At 52.7% G+C, this 20477-nt stretch overlaps 1 protein-coding gene across 1 annotated transcript; it reads right to left on the minus strand.

Annotated features, from left to right (window-relative positions):
* Positions 1-8310: 8310 nt before the first annotated feature.
* SCNN1G (sodium channel epithelial 1 subunit gamma) lies at positions 8311-20388 on the minus strand. The gene is made up of 13 exons (XM_082772368.1): positions 20154-20388; positions 19529-19853; positions 18356-18650; positions 17731-17924; positions 16609-16712; positions 15987-16150; positions 13264-13362; positions 11970-12087; positions 11454-11532; positions 11318-11375; positions 10993-11051; positions 10717-10792; positions 8311-10389 (listed from the first exon to the last, which is right to left on the minus strand). The coding sequence occupies exons 1-13, from the start codon at positions 20182-20184 to the stop codon at positions 10003-10005; spliced, it is 1989 nt and encodes a 662-aa protein (XP_082628494.1). The 5' UTR covers positions 20185-20388; the 3' UTR covers positions 8311-10002.
* Between the last annotated feature and the right edge of the window lie 89 nt (positions 20389-20477).

Raw genomic sequence — 20477 nt, forward strand, 5'->3', positions numbered from 1 at the left:
ACACAATTAGTCCTTTGGGGGTGTTACACGTGTAGCCTCAGATACGTGTGTTTTCTGTGTTTTCCCACACCAGGGCCAGTACACACTGTGCCAGCAAGGTGCAACCCCTGAACCCAACAGTCCCTCACAAACATGGTTTAGAGGTAAAACCCCGAGCATCTTGAGTGACTGTGGGAGTCGTTAACTCCTGACAGCAGAACAGTAAACGTGTATAAAACTCCTTGGAACCATAAATTGCTGCACAGTGGCTCAGCATTGTAAAACGTAACGATTGCTAGGAAAAGTAATCACAGATTCTTGTTCAATCAAGACTTGGTCAGACTTTCCCAAATGTCCCTGTGTTTTGTTGTTTGGGAACAAAAGGGATTTTTACTTTTAAATTGCACCAGAGTTCCTCCTACCATTATGTCAAAACTGGAATGTGGGATTGTGTTTAAACAGTATTTTCAAGTGAAGCTAGAATGAACAGGTTTCACGGTGAATACCGGGACTTACCCAGTTTCTAACCTCTGTCCTGTCAAAATAATTGCCCTTCTATTGCTACTTATTTCCCTGGAGAACAATGTCCATTAACAACACTGGCAGCTCTAATGCTGAAAATAGAGCAGGCTCCATTTGTTCAGTAGGTTGAAAAATCAGCTGTGAAGCCAATGAAGCCAAATGACCTTGGATTTTGCTTGACTTTGCGTTGTCTCTCTACTTGCTTCATGAGAAAGTTTATTTCATAAGCAAAAACCTCCTGCTAAAAATACAGCTGAAAAACACTGCGATGATCTCCTCTACACTCAGGGCATTGTGTGTTATGTTAGCGTGATGCACTACTGACAGTGGTTAAATACAGCTGAGAAATTAGGTACACGGGACAAACTGGCACAGAAAATGGCACCATCGATCTAATCTGTAATGTCTAAAACATCAGCTGGTCCTAAATTTACCTGGTAAAGTTAAATATTTTAATGGTGACTGAAGTTGATACAAAGAAGGTTGAAAAGGCTTCTGGGATAGCTGTAAGTGAAGATGTAAATAAAGATTTAAAAAATAAAATAAATAAGTGGAGGTGTTTGTGCCAGAGCCCAACTCAGAGATCCTGGGACAGTTCCACAGGGAAGAAGTCACGCAGCAGTTACACTCAGGTCACTGGACAACCCGTACAGCTTTTCATAACTGGTTCCTTCATTTATGTAAACCCACATTTCTTCTGGCCCAATGATGCCCCTCAGCAGGGGGGGTGGGCGCCATCCGGGGTGTCCAGCCTCTACCCAGCCTCTGCTGGAGCCCCACACTGTGCTGCCCCCCTCCGGAGCTGTCCTGGCCCGAGGAGGCAGCGCGGCACTGGCTGCAGTCCTACCCAGGGCTCAACATGTGCACCGCTCAGGACCTAATTAGGATGCCATTTAACTGCGAGATGTACGTGCTCAATACCAGTCACTTCTGCAGCGAGGCTTCCAGTTGGACAACTGGTGTATGCAGGCAGCCCTCCTGCTCACAGGAGCGGGAGCAGCGCACGGCTCCACGTCGCCTGGATTCACCCGCTGCTTATGGTGAGGAGCTGCAGCCCGGGCAGCAGGAACACTGCTGTTCTGCACTGTCTAGTGAAATGGCATCACCTGTTCCTAACTAGGGTGCAACCAGGCTCATTCAGCACTTTAATTGCTTGGTTTATCAGAAACACGCCATTACTAAACAAAATAATATACTGAGTAATTTAGTTTTAACCGGTGAAGTCACAGTCAAAGGATACCGAACATCTAACCAGCTGAGTTACACGGGTAATCACCACGTATAAAACCTTTTAACTAATCTCTGTTTGCGTTACAAAGATCAGGCAGTAAAGTGAAGACTGGTGTGTTTTACAGCGGGAGGCAGGAGGGAAGCTGTCCCCACGGGCCGTTCCCACAGCCGCTGCGCTGGCGGCCGCTGCCTGGCGCCGAGGGGCTGGGAGCGGGGGGGTGATGGGGTGGTGGGGCAATGGGCGGCGGGGTGGCGGGGTGGTGGGGTCCCTGCAGGGACATGCACTGCCGGGGTATGGGCTCCATGCGCTCCCTCCAATTCAGGGAGCTCCAACTGCCCTGTTTGGTTCAGAACAGGAAAGAGGGGACAAAACCTATTTCAGGCCCATCTATTAACGACTGATAATTTAACCCTATGGCTGCACACCTCTGTGGCCTTAAAACTAGCAGGGTCACAGCACAAGGGCTCGGTGCTCAGGCAGGGATTTGCCACAGGTGAAGTTACTCCCAGATACACTCTGTGTTCAGTGATGTGACAGGGAAATAATTGCATTAATTTGCTTTTTCTGCCATAAAGTTTAGTGGGAAAAATGACCACCCTGCCTTTGCTCCAGCTTCATGGGGTAGGCAATAGCCCAGGGTGCCTTTGGCGTGCTGGGTCCTGGGAGCGCAGCGCTGCTGGGGCGCAGCTGATAAAGCATTGGCGGAGCTGGTGCAGACGAGGAAGCTCTGCAGAGGTCCCCGGCTGCTGCTTTATGGGCCCTTTCCCATGCTCTGGGGGAGAAATGTAAAATATTCTGTGACCAATGAACTTTTATAACAAGAACAAGACTAAGGGATGATTACTAGTCGTGTTTATCTCAAGGAACATGTTGTACCTTTCAGGATTGATTATGTAAACTTGAGTGAGAAGGTCTTAAAATGTAACAGAGAAGGAACTGTAGCAATATAGCATTATGAAAACACCGTGATTCATGGTGACTCTGACTAGCAACTAGATTTAGCCATGCTTCACGACAATCGCATCTTCTTTGGGGACTGCAGCGTGTTTTTAATTTCAAGTGAATAAATACATATATAAACATATAAATGCATCTGCTTTTCCATCTCTAGAAGCATATCTGAGACAAAAAAAGAGTAGAAAGAGCCAGAGAAATGATCACGTATCATCATGCTGCATAGGGCCAGTCTCATTCAGATGTTTGGAAATCCTGGAGTTCTGATTTCGGGTGAGCAGGAGGAAGGGAGGCCGGCAGTGACACAGCCTCGCGCCTCCTCAGCTCTGCGTCAGCCGGCTCGGGCAGGGGCCTCGCTCGTGAGCTGCATCCTTCTGCGCCCAGCGCTGCCGCTGCTTTGGAAGCGCTGCCCACAGCAGCCTTGGCAGAGTGGGAGCGGGGTCCTGGGCAGTGTAGGGCAGCGCCCCGAAACCACTGGGGAGTCAGCCCTGCTGAGGGACCTGAGCCCCCCAGGAGGCTGTTATAGGAGCTGCTTCAGGAGGGATGTTGAGAGCCAGAGTGGGTAGGGGAATCTGACAAGAATGCGACAAAGCACGGGTGGTGATACAGGAGAGAAAAAAATGCCAGGAACATGTCGTCTGTGGTCCTGGAGCTGGATGTGTTTTTGTGTTTATAGATCGGGCTGTGTTGCAACCGGGCCAGGGAGCAGGAGTGACTCCCAGGTCAGCCCCGGAGCCCGAAGCGTGATCTCAGTGTGAGGCAGGGGAAGCGCCGCATTAGCAGCATTACAGCCTGCACTGCGGCCTGCTGCGAGGAACTCGCCGCGCTGCATTCCGCGGTGCGCCGCGCACGGCACGGTGCCGGACAGCAAACCGTGCCCACGCCGCCCACGTGCCCGCACCGCAGGTGCCCTGAGTGCCAGGCGGGACAGCCAGCCCTGCCCTGCCGTGGCAGGGGGCATGGACGTGCCCTGTGTCCCACGTCCCCTGTCCCATGTCCCCAGCTCAGCCCTGCCTCTGTGCTCAGTGCTCTGTTAGCCAGCGTCCCTGGTCTTCACCAAGGAGCTTTCTGGGGGCTCAGCTGTGGGCTGCCGTGGGGAGAGTGGGTTAACGAGGCCGTGCCCTTTATGGTTCGAAGCACTGTGTGGTGGCTGTTATCTATGCTGGCACCATTTAGTTGTACTTTTCATGGTCAGGATGAGTAATGCACATACTGAAAAAATGCAGATCTTACTGCTGTGTGAAGGACGTGTTCTGCATGGGAAAGGGAATTAGGGAGCTGTGCCACAGCAGGTACTGGCAGGAGAGAGAAACTCCTGATTCATCCTGAATTTCTCTTTCTCCCTCTTTTTTTCATTCATGACTTTGTGTTCTCTCTTAAATCCTGCGGGTCTGGTTTCTCTCTGTGCCGAGTGCCTGCCTGGTGATTTCATTTAGAAGTGTGGAGGAAAAGTGCCCGTAAAATTAGGTCCCATGTTGCTGTGGTCTCCTTTGTGTTTTCTTTGTACTCACTGAACTAAAAAAGCAGTAAGACATAAAAAGGGAGATGAGATGCTTTTATAGCCAGAAACCAAGGGAGCCATGAGAACTGGCGGGCTGGAGGCTTGCTTTGCTAACACACAGCAGTTCACGGAGCTCCCCACGCCAGGGAAAGGGACACAACCCTGATAATGAGGTGGCCCTTAAATGGGGCAGGCTGCTGCCTGTCCTAATTGCAAGGCAGCTCTTCAGAAATTCTGCATTTCCTCACAAACCTCTCCAAGTCTTGCACTTTAATGGGTCCTTACCAACATGCCTACAATCTCCACTCCGGGGCTGCCTCTGCACGTGGGTGAAGCCCAGCTCGTGGGGCTGGGGTGTTGCTCCCCCCCTCTCCTCAGGCACCAGTTACACTCTGACAAACTCTCACTCTTCCCCAGTGCCTGTCCGTGATCAGCGCTCTCCGCCTTGGTGCTGGCAACAGCTTTGCCTGGTGAGGCTGACGGAGGAGGGAGGACATGTCTGTGCCCGCACGCCTGCCCGGTCCGTCCTGTTCGCGGGGAGATGCCGGCGTCAGGATTAGTGCCAGAGCTGCCCTCAGAGCGTCTCACTCCGGAGGCAGCTGCTGCAGTCACTGCGTAAGGTGACTTACTCACACCTGCCTGGCACCGCTCACACGCTGTCACCGCTTGGGGCTGCTTGCTTGGGATGCTCCAGCTCATCGTTGGGATGCTGGAGCTCAACCTGAAAGCACTCCTGCCCCGAGCGGGTCTGGCTGATGGAGAAAGCTGGTGTTTGGCAGGGCTGGGAGTCACGGGGCATTGCCTGCCGCCCCCATTGCATTCGTTGTGGTGTCTGCTGCAACGGGCACTGACACCTTGGTGCTGCAGCAATGATTTTGTACAGCTGAGCACCTTCCTGCCCCACGTCTCCGTGTCGCATGCCCTGGCCCCTCGCAGCATCCAAGCCGTTTAAGCCTGGGTGCAGCTGAGGCCAGGGAGCCCCAGACCATGTCTGCAAGCAGAGGGGAGTCATTTCTGTGTGTCTAAAGCATCTCTTGCTTCAATACAGACTTTCTGGGAAGTAATGGCAGCTGCTACCAGGGCTGGTGAGGCAGAACTGATTTTCTTACAGCCAGGGGCTTTGATTGCAACCTGGCTTCAGGGCACAAAGGAAAAGTACTCTTGAAAGCCCAGTTCTTTGTGCTAGAAATGCAAGAGAAGGGCATTTTCCTGCAGTGGCAGCTTGGCTGTGAGTGCCGAGGGGTGGGAGCCAAAAGTTTGCCCTGCGGCTGTGGGGTTGTGAAGCCTGGGCCCTGCCTTGTGGGACCAACGGCTGCTGGCGTGGCCCCGGTGTTCCCTGGAGCACAACCTCAGAGCCCCACGAGCCCCTTCACAGGTGCCCAGAGGATGGCCCCAGCACTGGCAGTCACGGGGCTGGCTACCTGCTCTCTGCAATGAAGGGGCAAAGTTGCACACACCACTGCTCCTGCAACGTGTCCCAGCCTCCCCAGGATTCCTCTTTATCCCAAGGCACCAGTGGAGGCTGGAGCCTGAAAGGGTTTTCCATAGGCATGTGCTGGAGATGCCTTTCCCCAGCCCAGCCCCATTGACATTCATGAGGCATTCAGCATCCAAACCTGTTGGCCTGCTGTCGGCGGCTCCCTGCTGCCTTGCAGCTCTGAGGCCGTGGATTTGGTCTTGGGGAGCCAGGACCCTCGTCCTCCCCCAGCAGGGGTGCGTGAGGCTGCGTGGGGCTGGCAGGGCACCCTCCGTGCCTGTACCACGCTGGCCGGGCACCCCCAGGTCCCCTCGTGCGGGGAGATTGAGCCGCCAACCTCACTGCACGCTGTTCCCATGGAGCTCGAGCCAAGCTGCTCAATAGCTTTGAATTTATGATGTTCAGCAGGTGTCAGACCCAATTCTCCTACCATTCCACAGACCTTTCTGGTGTTTCAGTTGACTCAGGAGTTCAATAAAGTTCAATATTTAATTCATGATGAAGTAATCCATTTCTGGAGCTCCTGTAAAGGCTGCCTGCCTCCTGAGGGCTCTTCCTATGAAGGACAAAGCGCTGCTCCTGCCCCGAGGAGCAGGCACAGAAGTCACCCGCAGACGACCTGTGGTTCTGCAGCCCCTGGGGGCAGCTCAGCCTCCAGCTGCCCCCGGGGCTCACGGCAGGGTCAGGGGGGAGGCGACCCCTCAGCAGTTTTACTCCTGGCCGGGTTGTGTTTTCCCCCAGAAGTACTGCAGTTACCAGGTGTGCCGTTTGCCCCCTTCCTACACTGGATTTCTTGTAGGATTGGTGCCACCCTGTTTTAGAAGGCTTTTGCTTAAAAAACTTTCTAGAGGTGTCACTGGTGGAAGTGCCATCTGTCGGGTTCTGCTATAACAAGAACTTCACGGCACTGCAGGGCTTTATTTTTTTTTTTTTTCTTATGAATTCCGAAGTAGATATGAGAAAGATGTGGGAACTGGTTCGTGGCAGCACGTGGAAGCAGCACGTGATGCCTGACTGCCAGCGATGTGAAGGGTGCCTGCGGAGCCGCACCAAGGGCACGGCTCCTGCCCCGGGCCACATCCCCCCAGCCGTGCCTCGTGGCCCACCCGTGGGGGCAGCAGCTGTGGCATGGCGGGGGCACGGCCGTGGCCGTTGCATGCAGGTGCTGAGGGAGCAGCACATGGCCATGGCCCTGCTGTGTCCCGCAGGGTGCCAGGTGCTGGGCCAGCCCCACGGAGGGAGGTGGGCTGCAGGGAGCCCCCAGCTGCAGATCAGGACGTGGTGGCTCCCTGCTGGGCTGGGCTGCGACCTTCACTGGGACCTGAGCTCCTCGTCAGGCAGGGCTGGGCTCTTTTGGCTGCGTAGTGCCAGCAACCTGAGAACAGCTCCTGTCTGCCCTTGATAAATGCCTCAACACCAAGTGATGATGCCCTTGCTCCTGACTGGGACATGTACAACACATCGTGCCCCATGGCTGCAGCCCCTGCTGCCCTGTCCCATCCCCACGTCCCAAGATGCCAGCGGGATGGCGCAGGGTGGTGCAAGGGGCAGCAGGTACAGGGGGTTTCCTTGGGGCAGCAGATTGCTTCATCAGTGCCAGCTGATTTAATTGAGCTCTGGGGGCTCAGCTGGGGGTGGTGGTTTGGGTGGGCTTGGGGCAGAGCTGTGCTGTCACCTCCCCTGCTCGTTGCTGCTGTGTCGGTGTGAGCTGGGCAGGGAGCTGCTGCCTGCTGTGTGTGCATGTTCTGATGAAGAGCCAAAGAACTGCGGTGTGTCCCGCTCTGAAGTGTTTCTCAGGTAGACTTTGTGTTGTTTTTACTTTTTCTCAACTTTCAATCTTCATGAGGTTACAGCCTGTAAGAGCTAGAGTTAACGTTGCTTCTAGGAACTCTTTGCATGTGTAAGAAGTTGTCTCAGGTGCTCCCGAGCCAAACTGGCTCCCACATAAAGGAGAATCAGCCTGGAAGGAGGCTTTCTGTAAGATGCTGTCTGGCTTAGACCTGCTCTGCCTTCCTTGCTGCTGTAGTTACAGCAGCTCAGTGCCATTTCCCCTCACGTTACAGACGTGGTGTGTGTTTGGCCCCTGCAGGCTGTCCCAGCTTTCCCCCCTGTCTGTTCCCTGCTGTCCCAAACAGCCAGTGTGGGGATAAGGAGCGCTACTGCTGGGGGGACCCAGCAAGTAAGGGTGGCTGGGGCAAGCAGCTGGCTGCTCTGAGTGCCTCATCCTTGCCCATTAGAGAAGGGGCTTTGGGGCAGGGTGAAATCCATTCTCTTCTCCCTGATGGCCTCCCAGGGCTGCCCAACAGCTTGTCTGAAGGGAAGCACCAGGCATGATGTGTGTGCCTGCAGGTCAAACCCGCAGCTCCTCTCTGCCTTGTGGGCTGCAGACAAGTACTGAAAGCACAGGTGGCACCGGGCACTTCGGCCTGGCCTTTCCTCGGGTTGTGCTGCCAAGGCAGCACTTAGATTTACAGAAACACGACTCTCTTTTAGGCCACATACTCCTGGGGAGTTTGCTGCACAGCAGTCCTGGGGCAGGCACGGGAAAGTGCTGGCATCTCTTGGGCTGCCTGCAGGGAAACAACTCGCACATTGCTGCTTTAATAGGTGAGGTGGGGAAAAAATAGGAACAAGCACTTACTCAAAAATATATCTTTATTTTTTCAGTTTATCAGCTATTTAAATAATCCGATTAAAATATATTTTATTGCACATTAAAGAACCTTTCTGGATTCTCACTTTCCTATATAAAATAAGTTCATCTAGAGAGAGAAAGCAGGAGAGGGACTTTGCACATTGACACACGCACGCATGTGTGCGTTCACTATGAAATCCCCAAGCAGCCAACCCAGTGCAGGATCTGCTGCTCAACATCTACACAGTGTGCTCTGGTCGGCTACGGAGAGGCTGCAGTAGGCAGGGCCGGGTGCAGGATCTGGGGCTGTGGGAAGGATGCTGTTGCTGCTGGGTATCCCTGGATGGCCCCTGCAGGGCCAAGAGCCAGCTCTGCCGGTGTTTGGGCAACAAGCTGCAGGGCGTGAGCCTGCTGGAAGACAGCTACAGGCTCGGGAAGGAAAGCCACAGCTCTGCTTCGTGCTCGGACAAAGCCAGTGTTGCTGTCGCCTGGCTGCCAGGTGCTCCTGCTCGCGGAGGTAAGGCGGGGACCTCTGTCGAGGAGGTCTCGCCTGCAGGACGGGCAGGGGCAGCAGAGGATGGGGAGGGGCAGCAGCCTTGAACAAATGGCGCAAAGCCTGGCGCTGGCTCTGCCCAGCACGGTGGCAGTGCAGGGAGGGTCTGGTGCATGGGAGGCAGGGTGTGGGGTGCGTGTGGGGCTGGGGACACAGCAGGGGGGCAGAGGCACCCTGTGCCCCCCTCCTGTCAGGGCGGTGCACAGAGCCTGGGCAGCAGCAGCCCTGCTGTGTCCCCTCCCTGGGCAGCACCACCGCGGGCAGTGTTGGGGCACTGAACCGGTGGCTGCGGGAAGAAAAAGTCCTTGCCTGGGGTTGGGCAGGAAGAGAAGCCGGCTCCCTTTGAGGCTGCTGGGAAGTAATCAGTGGCTGAGCTTAACGAGTTACTCCAAGGCTACGTTTAAAGGCAGCTCAAGCAGCATTAAATGAAACAAGCTTGCAGAATACGCGGTTCATTACTCTAAGCTGAATTAGGCTTCGTGCCCTTTCCGATGACTATTTTGGGATGACTTAGGTTCTCCGACTCAAGCTGTGAATAACTTGCTTTACAAGCACATCGGTGACTATACTAACTCTTCACCCCAGAATAACAAGCTCTTCAAGCCACCTTTGGAATCAGGCTCCTAATCAAAACTCAGCTTGAGAGCTTTCCTTGTATCCATTTTCTTTTCTTCCCAAGCCTCTGTCCTTACCCTTCCTGAAAATGTCATGCTGCATTCCTGAAAGCCCCGGGTTTTTCCCACAAGTCAAGCCACACAGCAGAGAGCAATTAGTGTTGATAGTCAATGTGGCATCAATCTTCTGCTGTGGAGTAATTCCTGCCCACAAATAATGGGGTGCAGGTAGTTGGTTGCAAACACACGCCTCTGTTTGGCAAGACATCCCAGCTCAGTGCTACATCCTGCTCCAGCCATCTCCTGCAATAATTACCTTGGGAATTGATGTTGTTTGAAGTTCCTAATGTTTCTGAGCCCTTGGCTTTTGCGTCTGAGCTTTGCTCAGAGAATCTTAGGCTGCAAGTTCAATCCTTGAATAAGGGTCTGACCCAAGAGCCCTTCAGTGCTCGCTTGGGTGCGTGCCTTTCACCCCAGGCACGTGGGTCCAGCACCCACCTCTGACTTTGGCACCTGGATGAGCGGATAAATAAGTGTCAGTGTTGCCCAGCCTCCAGTGTGTCGGGCAGCTGCTCCGTGAAGGCGGTCTCTAGCCGCAAAGTGCTGTAGTTTGGGGGGGGAGTCCTGGGCAGGTGGCTCTCCTGGGGCAGCGGCAGGCGGAGGGCGGTGTTGAAGGTGGGCAGGTCCTCGTCGATGCAGACGGGGTTGTCGTGGCCCTGCCGCTCCACATCGCCGACCTGAGGCTTCCCCGACCCTTCCCTTTTCCGGTCGTTCCACCACTTCTTCGCCTTTTGCCACTGGCGCCGCATTACGATGGAAAGCGAGTCGATGAAGAAGACCTCGACGATCTCAATGACGCAGACGACCGAGCAGCTCATCCAAAGGCCCAGCTGGCCGCCGAAGTTGGAGAGAAGAATGACGATCTGGAAGAGAAGAGAGCACGAGGTCAGCAGCTCCTGTGGGTGCGTGCCTGCAGTGATGCTGCACCCAGGGTTTGGCACAGAGTGCCGTGAGCCCTTCCCCTGCCGCCTGTGTGGTCCCCTCCTGCCCGCTCTGCTGTGGCGGGAGGCTGGTGAGCTCTGTGCGTGTTCGGGGTAGCCCATGAGGTTCAGAAGGGCTGTGAAAGGGCAGGACTGGGCACCCCTGGCTGCACCGGGTTTCCTGCCTCTGCCTGGACGGGACCCTCCCGTGGCTGGAGGAAAGCCTCCGGCCCAGCAGGAGGACGAGCTGTCCTCCTGCTGTGTGCTCACCGTGTTCGTGGGATTCTCCGAAATGAATCTCTCATTCAGGTCTTTGTAAAACACCATGAGGTTTGCGAGGTCCGTCCTGAGAGGAGAAACAGAAGGCGGCTGAGGGTTTAGTAAAACAATAACATGAAACATACTGAAAAACTATGCAAATAACCAGTTGGACCAGTAGGGCTGGGCCGCTCTAAGGGAGCTTTTTCCCCAATTGCCATCATTAGGGCTGCTAAGATTATATCTGAGCTTGAGGTGCAAGCTAGAAACATATAAATGGAAACTTACTTGTTCAACTTGTTGATTTTTTGCCCTTTGTCCCAAGAGAGAACTCGAAGCATCCAATCCTGGAAAAAATATAGAAAATAATACTATAGCTGTGTGCACTTATGTAGAAATACCCTAGAAAGGGAGCTCAGGCTCCGCAGCTCCTGGGACCAGCTTGGGCTCCCAGACCAAATGCGTGACAAGCCAGCTGTCCCCAAGAGGACACAACCCAAACTTAGTGTCATGGCTAATGAGTATCCCCTGGCCCCTCTGCCACTGCATTGAACTTTGGGGTTTGTTTAGCACCTCCTTCTGCAGTCATGGCTAAGCAGAACTGGGAACTGACCTCTGACACGATGGACGGCCACTGGGCGATGCTGGTGGTGAGCGCCCACTCCTTGAAGCTGTGGGGAAGGGCAGGTTGTTAGCTGTGAGCCCAACGCCCCCGCGCAGCCCTACCGCTGCCCTGGGGCAGGGCTTACCTGCAGGCGTCTTTGCAGATTTGCTGGCAGCCCAGCTGCTCCTTCACGAACTTCTCATGTAGTCTGTAGTAGCAGTACACTGCAAGAAGGGAACACAGGAGCTGTCTGAGAAGCTGGAGAGAAAAGCAGTGACCTTTTGCTGCCTATGCTGGAGTGAGGCGAAGGGGGTGTAGGTGGCCCCTGGGGCCATCGCCTCCATGATGGGGATAGCAAGATTTCCCCTACAAATATTGCAAAATACTGAGTAGTAGTTGTCACTTGCTGTAAGCATGCATGATTGCCTCACACAGTCAAGTCCTCCACTCGGCACTCCTGTGGTGTGTCTGAGTGACAAGCAATAAGGAAAACTGTCAGACACAATCCAGACGAGAGGCAGCTCCCGTGCTCTGCGGTGTGAGTGCTGTGTGGGCTACAGATCCCCTTTCCCACCCGCTGTGTGGGTGCCAGGCGCAGGCAGGGCCGTGTTGTGCTGAGGGCTTTGCGGCTGGCATGGGGTGGGGGTGTCCCAGCACTTACTCCAGTTGGGGTTCTTCTTGTAGTTGCAGTACTCTGCCCCGGCAGGTAACGGCTGCGTGTACTGGGCGCAGCCACAGGACTCCACCATGGCCTTCTGGAAGCAGGAGTGCAGGCAAATCTGGGGAGAGAAACCAAGACCTGGTGGCTCGGAAATGCGGGCTGCTGCCTTCTGCCCTGTGCTTGTGCAGCACTTGCCCCTGGCTCCCCAAAACCTCCCCTGCTCGTGGCAGCAGCAACAAAATGGGAACCCCAATGAACACAAAGATGGGCAGAAAGTGCTGCGGAGCGTTTAGGTGATAGTGCAAGGAATAGGAATATAATCCTTTATGAGGGGGAGGACTGTGTGCATGCTCCCCCTTTCCTCGCAGCCCTGTTGTTGCTTTTTCCATCAAAACCTCCACAGAGGCTTTTGGTCTGCTGTGGCACCTGGTCCATGATTCAACAAGGTGGGGGAAGTGACTTGCTACTGAAAATGTTCACAGCTCTGACTGTTTTGTGTTAGTTCATGTCTGGAGATTGGAAATTGTAAGGATTAAAAGGGCAGTAGTCAGTATTTTCTACTAAAATGCTGAATCAGTTGGAGCAAGCAGGAACTGAGCTTTTCTTTCACAATTCCTAGTCATCTTTTTGTTCCCAGTCCCAGCCTTCCTGAGCCCTGAGTTTTCTTGAAGTACTGTTATTAAAGCCTCAGATAATGTCTGTGTGATCCTGCTAGGCAATACATCACAGCAGATTTTGGGTTTAATACCCATAAAATAAAAATCCAGCCGAGGAAAAGGATTTGCAGAAAGCAGCAGCTAATAATGTAATTGTGATTCTTCAAGTGGAGAGTATCAGAACAACTGACACTCTCCAAGAGGACCCAATTACAGAAACCAAGGAAAATTAGTGGAAACTTACTCTGTAAACAAACATCCTGCTATCTGGATACTGATTAGATGGTATCTGTTATTCTTGGAGTCCTAAAGGTCACAATTTCTGGCTTCAAGGGTTACTAAGCTGCAACATTTACTTGGCCAATATTTTCCAGTCTCACAGTGCTTGAAAATTGCCTAATGAGCTAATGTTCCTTCTTTATCTAACAGGGTGCCTAAGGGAACTTCAAACATCAACCACTTAGGAATAAAACTCTGATTCTAAAAAGTGCTGCGGTATCTTGCATCAGTGATTGAAAGCAGTGACCCTATGCCTGGGCTGTTAACAATCTCAGATCCTGAACTACAGAATATTGTAGAGCTTTTTATGAAGGTAGTTTTCAAGCAATTGATAAAAAACAAATGCAACGGTGATTTACCTGGAGGGAGTAGCTCTTGTTATAGAGATTTTCTACTGGTATGTCAGCACCAGTCTCTGTACAGTCACTGTAGGGCTTGCTCAGCTTGCGGGACCGAGTCTGAGAACCAGAAAAGAGCAAATTTTGGTTTGGGAACATCAGAGAAACCAAAGAATCTCCTGGCAGCTCATTTGTGGTTGTAAAACTTTCAGTGATGGGGTGGTTTGAACAGCACGTTTACCTTCTGCCACCTCAAATGATTTGTCAAAATGAAGGTTTTCTGGTTTGTACAGTTCATTTCCCAAAGTGCTGTTCTAGCTTCATCTAGTGCCTCCGTATGCCACCTCTGCAGGAATACTGAGGTAGTATAACTGTGACAGTGAGGATTTTCCACAGCAGAGTCTTTCATCAGTGTAATTTCTCTCACTGCAGAGTCTTAGTGACCATGTACCACTTATCCTGAAGAGAAAGCACCTGGGGAGAGCTGCGCTGCCCCGAGCTGCTGCTGTGCTGGCTGCTCCTGCTCTGCGGGTAAAGCAGCACTTCGGGCTCCACTAGTGCTCAACAGCACCTCTCCAAAATCACTCCAAATGTTTGTATCTCCTTCAGGACCGTTTCCACGAACTGCTTTGACCCTTCCACTCTGTTGAATGCTAACAGCTTTTCCTGTTCTGCAATCTATGCTGAGAGAGAAGGGCTGTGAAATGCCAAGTGCTGTGCCTGCACGTGGAGTTGGGAGCCCTCAGCTTCACGAGACCTGCCTCAGGTTAGGCTGTCTGCTTCCTGCAGCTGTACCTCCCTCAGCCCCAAACTCGCTATCTTTTTGATATAATTATCTACTTATAGCAAAGAAAGTGGCCCAAATGCGACAAGAAATGTCACTTATTTAACAATCTGTTCACTCATCTTTGTACAGAGTTTACATTAGCGGCTGGTCCTTCAAAGGCTGATAAATGCCTGCCTAGCTGTAAGGTACTGACTGTAGAGCAACAGGTTACTGAGATCAGGCCTGACAGCAAGCATCACCTTTCTGTCTGCACTACAGAAACGCCAAGTCTCCAATCATGAATTTGACAATAAAAGGTAGGACACATTGGCTCTTTTAGAAATATGCCCAAACCTCTCTTTGGGGAAACACGGAAATGTATGATTTCAGTATTACAGGTGGGCAACTTCTGAAAAAAACAAATGAAACCAGCTTTTGGTAGTTATTCTTTTAACTTCTGTAGACAATCTGATGCCAGGATACCTGCCTTGGCGAGCATACTCCCTGGCAGATGATCAATCCTTTTTATACATTATTATTTTTTGTCACAGCTTATGCCCCTATGAAAGCAAACTTGTTTATTTAGGTACTGAAATAATTTCCAAACTAAATATTTAACTGAAGTACTGAAACTGCTACCAAACAATGCCTTGTTTGCATTCCAAACATCTTGGAATATTTTTGGGGGTGGGGGTGTGTGGGAAGTCCTGGTATACAGCAGAAGTACATGAGTGATTAGGAACCTAGACGCTGACATTTGCATTTGGAAAACGTCCCTTGCCCCGCTCAGGCCTACAGAGTAGAGTGGTTGTGTGCAGCACATCCCTGCGTCCTCCTTCCCGTGTTTGGATGCAGGTACAGGGACTGATCCAGCCCCTCGGCTGCGCAGCCCTGTCCTGATAACCACAGCCCTGTCCTGATAACCACAGCCCCCTCAGCAGGCTCTCTGCAGTCTCGCTTCACTGGCAGAACAGCGATCACCAGATACAGGCGTTTGTTTTGGGTCCAGAAACTGTGTTGAGCTTCTGTTTCAGCTGATACATTAGGATGCAATCAGAACACTTCCTCATGCCAAATCTTAAACGCAGCCACCAGGATGTATTCACTCTTGTTTTTATACTATATGCAACAGTTCAAATCTACTGTGCCAAGGAACTCTTGCATTAAATATTGATATTCCTTCTGCAGTGGCTTTCTCCTGCATGGTGTAAGAGTTACAGAAGAAATACAGCTTTCTGAGGGTCTGCCTCCTTCCCACCATTCTCATTCTGATGCCTTCTATTTGTTTTTTAGGCAGCATTTATCCCTGCTGGTTAGACCAAGCAGTTGGTGCCCCAGCTTTTCAGACAGCTGGAAGATAGTTAGCTATTTGCACATTTTAAAGCAGTCAGCCTTGTATTTAATGTCTTTTCTAATGCATGGACTATCTAGATCTGGCACACCCAGCCGGGACAGATAAGCAGGATCCCTGATGCATTTGAACCAGCCATCAGTGAAGAAAAGGCAGAACTAAAGCGCTCACTTAACAGCCCATCCAGATGAAAGGAAAGTCTGGCTTGCCTGATGGCACTGCTTTCACTTCTCCACCACAGAAAGAAGCCCCTTGGGTCAAACGCCTGGTTTGCACTACACTAATTGGGGGAAATTTGATAGCCGTTTGATGGCCATGCATTTGATAGCCCATCTCAGTGGCTGTGGATTTTGCTGTGAAAACAACACAGATACTGTAAAGCCAGGGGGCTGGAGAAAAGGTCCCCAGTAGCTGCTTGGTTTATAAAGAACAGATTTTCAATCCTCAGAAAAGAAAACTGTTCAGAATAGTGCTATCACAGGGTTTTCCTAGGGGTGCTTCAGCTGTACAAATGAGGAATTAGCTGCCCTCCCAACTGGCTGTGTTCAAACACCGCACTGGTTCACATTTACACCTGGTTCATAGAAATAATGCCGTGCACCTGCAAACAAGATTGCTGTCACTCACAAAGTGCATCCCTATGGAGGTGGCCGCTGCAGTTTCGATTTCTGTGCCGATGTCCTCAATAAAGGGATACTCGTCTTGGTCATGGACAATGATCTTGGCTCCTGTTGATGTCACCAGGAAAGGGTTGTAGTCTGCTTCGTCGATGTACAGAACAACCTGCAATCCTGAAGAACAGAGATGGGGTAGGAGCAGTGTTAAACCAGAAGCCAGAGCCAATTTTTTCTCTTCAGGGAGGGCACCAGAGTTTACTCAACACTACCTGGCCTTAAGTGGAATTATAACAGTCAGGCGATGCCTCTGCCATGCTAGACTGAGACACTTAGAGCAAGTGGTGTCCCTCTGCAGCCCCAAGTACAACAAACAAACAACGACTCCTTAGAAGGCAGCTGAAACTTACTTTAAGAAGTTATATAACTGGAAAGCAGTAATTTCAGATGGAAAACATTAGTGATGCAATGATATTATCTTTGTATTCTCTGGCAACAGTTTGCACTAGTTCAAACAGGCACTTCCCCAATCAGACTGCACATCTAGAGCCAACACATCAATCACTCTCCAGCAGGATCCAGTTCACTGAACCGCTCGTTATCTAATAGTTCCTCCACAAGCAAAGTTTCCTTACCGTACTCGCTGCCTCCGGTGGAGGTGCTCAGGATCGTCCCATTTTCTCCACTGTTGAAGGTATAGCAGTTGCCGTGCAGGGGATGATGGAAACGGGTGAAATGCCTGAAAGAAACCAAATATTGTTGCATTGCCCTCTGCAGTTTTAACTGGCTCTGGCAGAAACTCAGCAGGTTTGGACTTTTTTTTTTTTTTTTTTTGGCCAATAACATAGCAGGACTGGATTTGGATTTTTCTGTTCCTTTTTTTTTTTTTTTTGTGTGTAAGCACTTTATTTTCCTGATTTTTTTTTCTTTTTCTTTTTTTCCCTTAATATCCCTTAATATCTTGAAACTACATGGAAATATGATCTGGTTTAACAGCACCAGGAAATGAAAGATTTCAGAGGTTTTAGTGTGGGAGTCGGGGCTGAGAGAGTGGGGGGGCAGATTTCTGAACTAGCAGGAAGGTGGCAGTGGAGGGGGCAGAGTCCTTTCTCATTCAACAGTCAAGTGTCCAAAGGAACATGAATCTTCATTTTTCAGAAAAGATGTCACAGCCACGGCTGTGCAGGAGAGGCTGAGGAAACACCCTTGCAGTTCAAGCACGTTCATGTCTTTCCTGAGAACCTCCCCTCCCAGTCAAGCAAATCTCTCTTAATTCCAATAAAATATTTTATGATTACAGACACAAACAAAATGCTTCCAGAAAAGCTTCAGCTCTACCTGCTAAGGTGAGAGTTACGATGCAGCTCACTTTGTACGTGGCAGTGGGAAAATTGCTAAAGCCATGTACAAGTGCAACTTCATCCCAAGGGCTGCACCTGGCAGCTCTGCCGTTATCCCGGCATTAAGGGATGACTCTCCCACTACCAAGACACACGGGAATTGCACCGCAGCAATCATAAGCAGGTAGATCCAATTCTGACAAAAAACATGAGTTTATCTGAAATGTGGAGAGCAGAACACTGAGACAAATGAAATCAAAGACCATAATTGAAGTTCATTAAGACATGAATGTTTGCTTTCATTTAAAAATAGAGCTGGTTCTTGCTGGAATTCAGCAAACTCCAAATATTAAATTCCTACGTATGACATACTTGGAAATAAACCGGTAAGCTGGCAGGTATTTTCTGTGCACTGACCTTTTGTCACAAGATAGGCCATCAAAGAAACATGTCAATAGAAGGTCGTCAGCAGAATAACTCAATTCTTCTTTAGTCTCCAAGGGAATTTGAGCCATGATGTTCATGTAATGCAGTTTGTACCACTCTTGGATAGCATTAACACCAGAACTGAACGTATAAAGTGCACACTCACTGCTGTTGTTTGCATCGCACTGATAATTACAAAGGAGAAAAAGCATTTCAGACGGAAAGAAATGATATGTCCTATAAAGTCTGCGTGTATCATTTCTTTCCCACTGTAATAATCACATTTGAAGTTCTAGTGGCAGCAAGAGGACAAAGGGGCACCAAAAACCTTTCATTCAGGGCTAAACGATACAGTCAAATGCTTCAGGCCAAAAAGAAAGGTCATGGATGGCACTAAGTCTGTTTTGGCTAGACTTCAGGAAGGCGTTTCTCCTCCAGAGAGCAGGAGATGGATCTGCAGGCAGCAGCAGAGAAAGACCGGGCAGAGGGGTGGGCAGAACTTTATTCACTATCGCGCCACTAAGTGAGCAATAAAACCCCCCCAAAGAATACCCCCCCAAACACCCCCTCAGTGCCCCCAGCAGGAGGTTGCTGCCCAAGGAAGGGTGCCACTCACCAGCTGGAAGCCGATGATATCGTTTGAATCCCCGGAGTTCACGATGGAGGAGTCCTTGTGAAAAACACTGCCCTCAATTTTCCTCTTCCTCCCGCTGCGGAGGTCAGTGGCCGTCCTGGAGAAGTCCTCGAACTTCAGCAGAGGGATCTGATTGAAGAAGTGGCTCTCCGTCTCGTTCCAGTCACCCGCCGAACGGCGCACCTTGGACTTGCCCTCTGAGAACCCGTAGAAAGTCTCCAGTGCTTTTTTTGTCTCTTTGTCCAGTTCTGACAAGTAGTATTTCATCGAACTGTACCTGCGTTAGAGAAAACGGGAGAACATCGTGTCATTCACTGCACTCCCCACCTGACTGCAGCACGCTGCCCGCTGTGCGTCTCAGTGCTCAGTGAGTTCTTTGTCACAGACCCGCGTCCACCGCTTCTGACCCCACTCATTTAAATCGGCGTGGGGAGAGGCTGAGAGGGCTCAGGGAAGGGACCAGGGAAGGGAGCATCGTAAGCAGAGCAGACTGAGCCGATTCCTGAGCTCCCGGGAGGTTTTGCCAGCAAGCCCGAGGAGGCAGCACGTGTGGAAATGTGACTTCTGCAGCTGTGCCAGGAGGCAGCCGGAGAGCTGGACAGCGGGGAGGGACTGGGGAGGATAGCTGGCAGCAGAACAGACCTCAGCATAAAGCGTAATTTGGCAGGAAAAAGATATTGTTGATAGAAAAAGTCAAGGCATCCCCTAGGAAAAGAAAGGTAAGGGAGTGACAGCTGCTCCCTCTCCCCTCTTCGGGAGATGTCACTGTTTGTAATCCTGGAACGGCCGTCCTAGGGAGAAGGAAATTTGAAGAGTGCCACAGACCCGCCAGGGGCCATCTCCAGCAGAAAGCTAAACCAAGAGCTGCGGCTCGGCAGGCAGTAAGTGGAGAGAGATTGTGATCCACAGGTGTCTGAGAGGATGAGCACAGAGCGGGTGTGTTAGCTGATGAGCTGTGAGGGAAGGGAAGGGAAGGGAAGGGAAGGGAAGGGAAGGGAAGGGAAGGGAAGGGAAGGGAAGGGAAGGGAAGGGAAGGGAAGGGAAGGGAAGGGAAGGGAAGGTGCTGAGGAGCAGCAGGGCCATTCTGCCCGAAGTGCCCGCAGCCAGGGCAGCGCGGGGCCGGGACTGGCAGCCCGGCGTCCACCACAACCTTACTTGTAGGGGTTGATGTTGCAGATGGTGACGGCAGGGAAGGGCAGCTTCTGGAACTGGACCGTGACGGACACCGAGGCGCTGTAGTAGTTCAAGAGCAGCTCCGCGCACTGCCAGAGGATGAGCCCCACGGCGCTCAGCGTCAGCAGGATCCAGATGAACCTGCGCAGCCGTCCCCGGGACACGACGATGCGGCGGCAGCCGTGCGTGTTGGTGTTGAGGCAGTACCAGCGCATCAGCTCGCTCAGCGTGGGCGCCTGCGGGCCCCGCACCGGCAGCGTCCTCTTGATCCTGGCCGTGATCTTCTTCCCGGGGGCCATGGCGCTGCCTGCGGGGGCACCGCGGGGCTGAGTCCGGCCCCGACGTGCCCCGGAGCACCGCTGCCGCCCGCAGGGGCTGGGAGGGGGCCGGGGCCCGCTCCTCGCCCCCGCCCGCGCCGCTTGTGCCGGTTCGTGCCCTCGGAAGGGACGGGACGGGACGGGACGGGTCGGGGCAGCCCCGTTCCCCCCGCCCGCCCGCGCTGTCCCGGGGCACCGCACCGCCCGCGGCAGACCCGAGGGGGCGGCCGGACCCGGACCCGGACCCGGACCCAGCCCCAGCCCCCCTGCACCCCCCGCGCCCCCCTCACCTCGGCCGCCGTCCGGGCCCGTCGGGGCCATGCTGCCGCTGCGCTCCCGGCCCCGGCGCCGCCGCTGCTGGCTCTGCGGCCGCCCGGCCCGGCACCTACCCCCCGCCCGCCCCCGCGGGGCCCGCCCCGGCCCTGCCCTGCCCGGCCCTGCCCGCCCCGCCGCGCCCTGTGCGGGCACACAGCGCCGCCAGCCGGCAGGGACGGGAAGGGACGGGGCGGGCACGGACGGCACCGGGCGGCCGTCGGGGGCTGCGGCCCGGGGGCGCCGGGGGGCGGCTCGCGCGACCCCCGAGATGAGGCCGGCCCCGGACACCCGCCCCGTGT

Source organism: Aythya marila (genome assembly GCF_965140915.1).
Source record: "Aythya marila genome assembly, chromosome: 15".
Lineage (NCBI taxonomy): Eukaryota > Metazoa > Chordata > Aves > Anseriformes > Anatidae > Aythya > Aythya marila.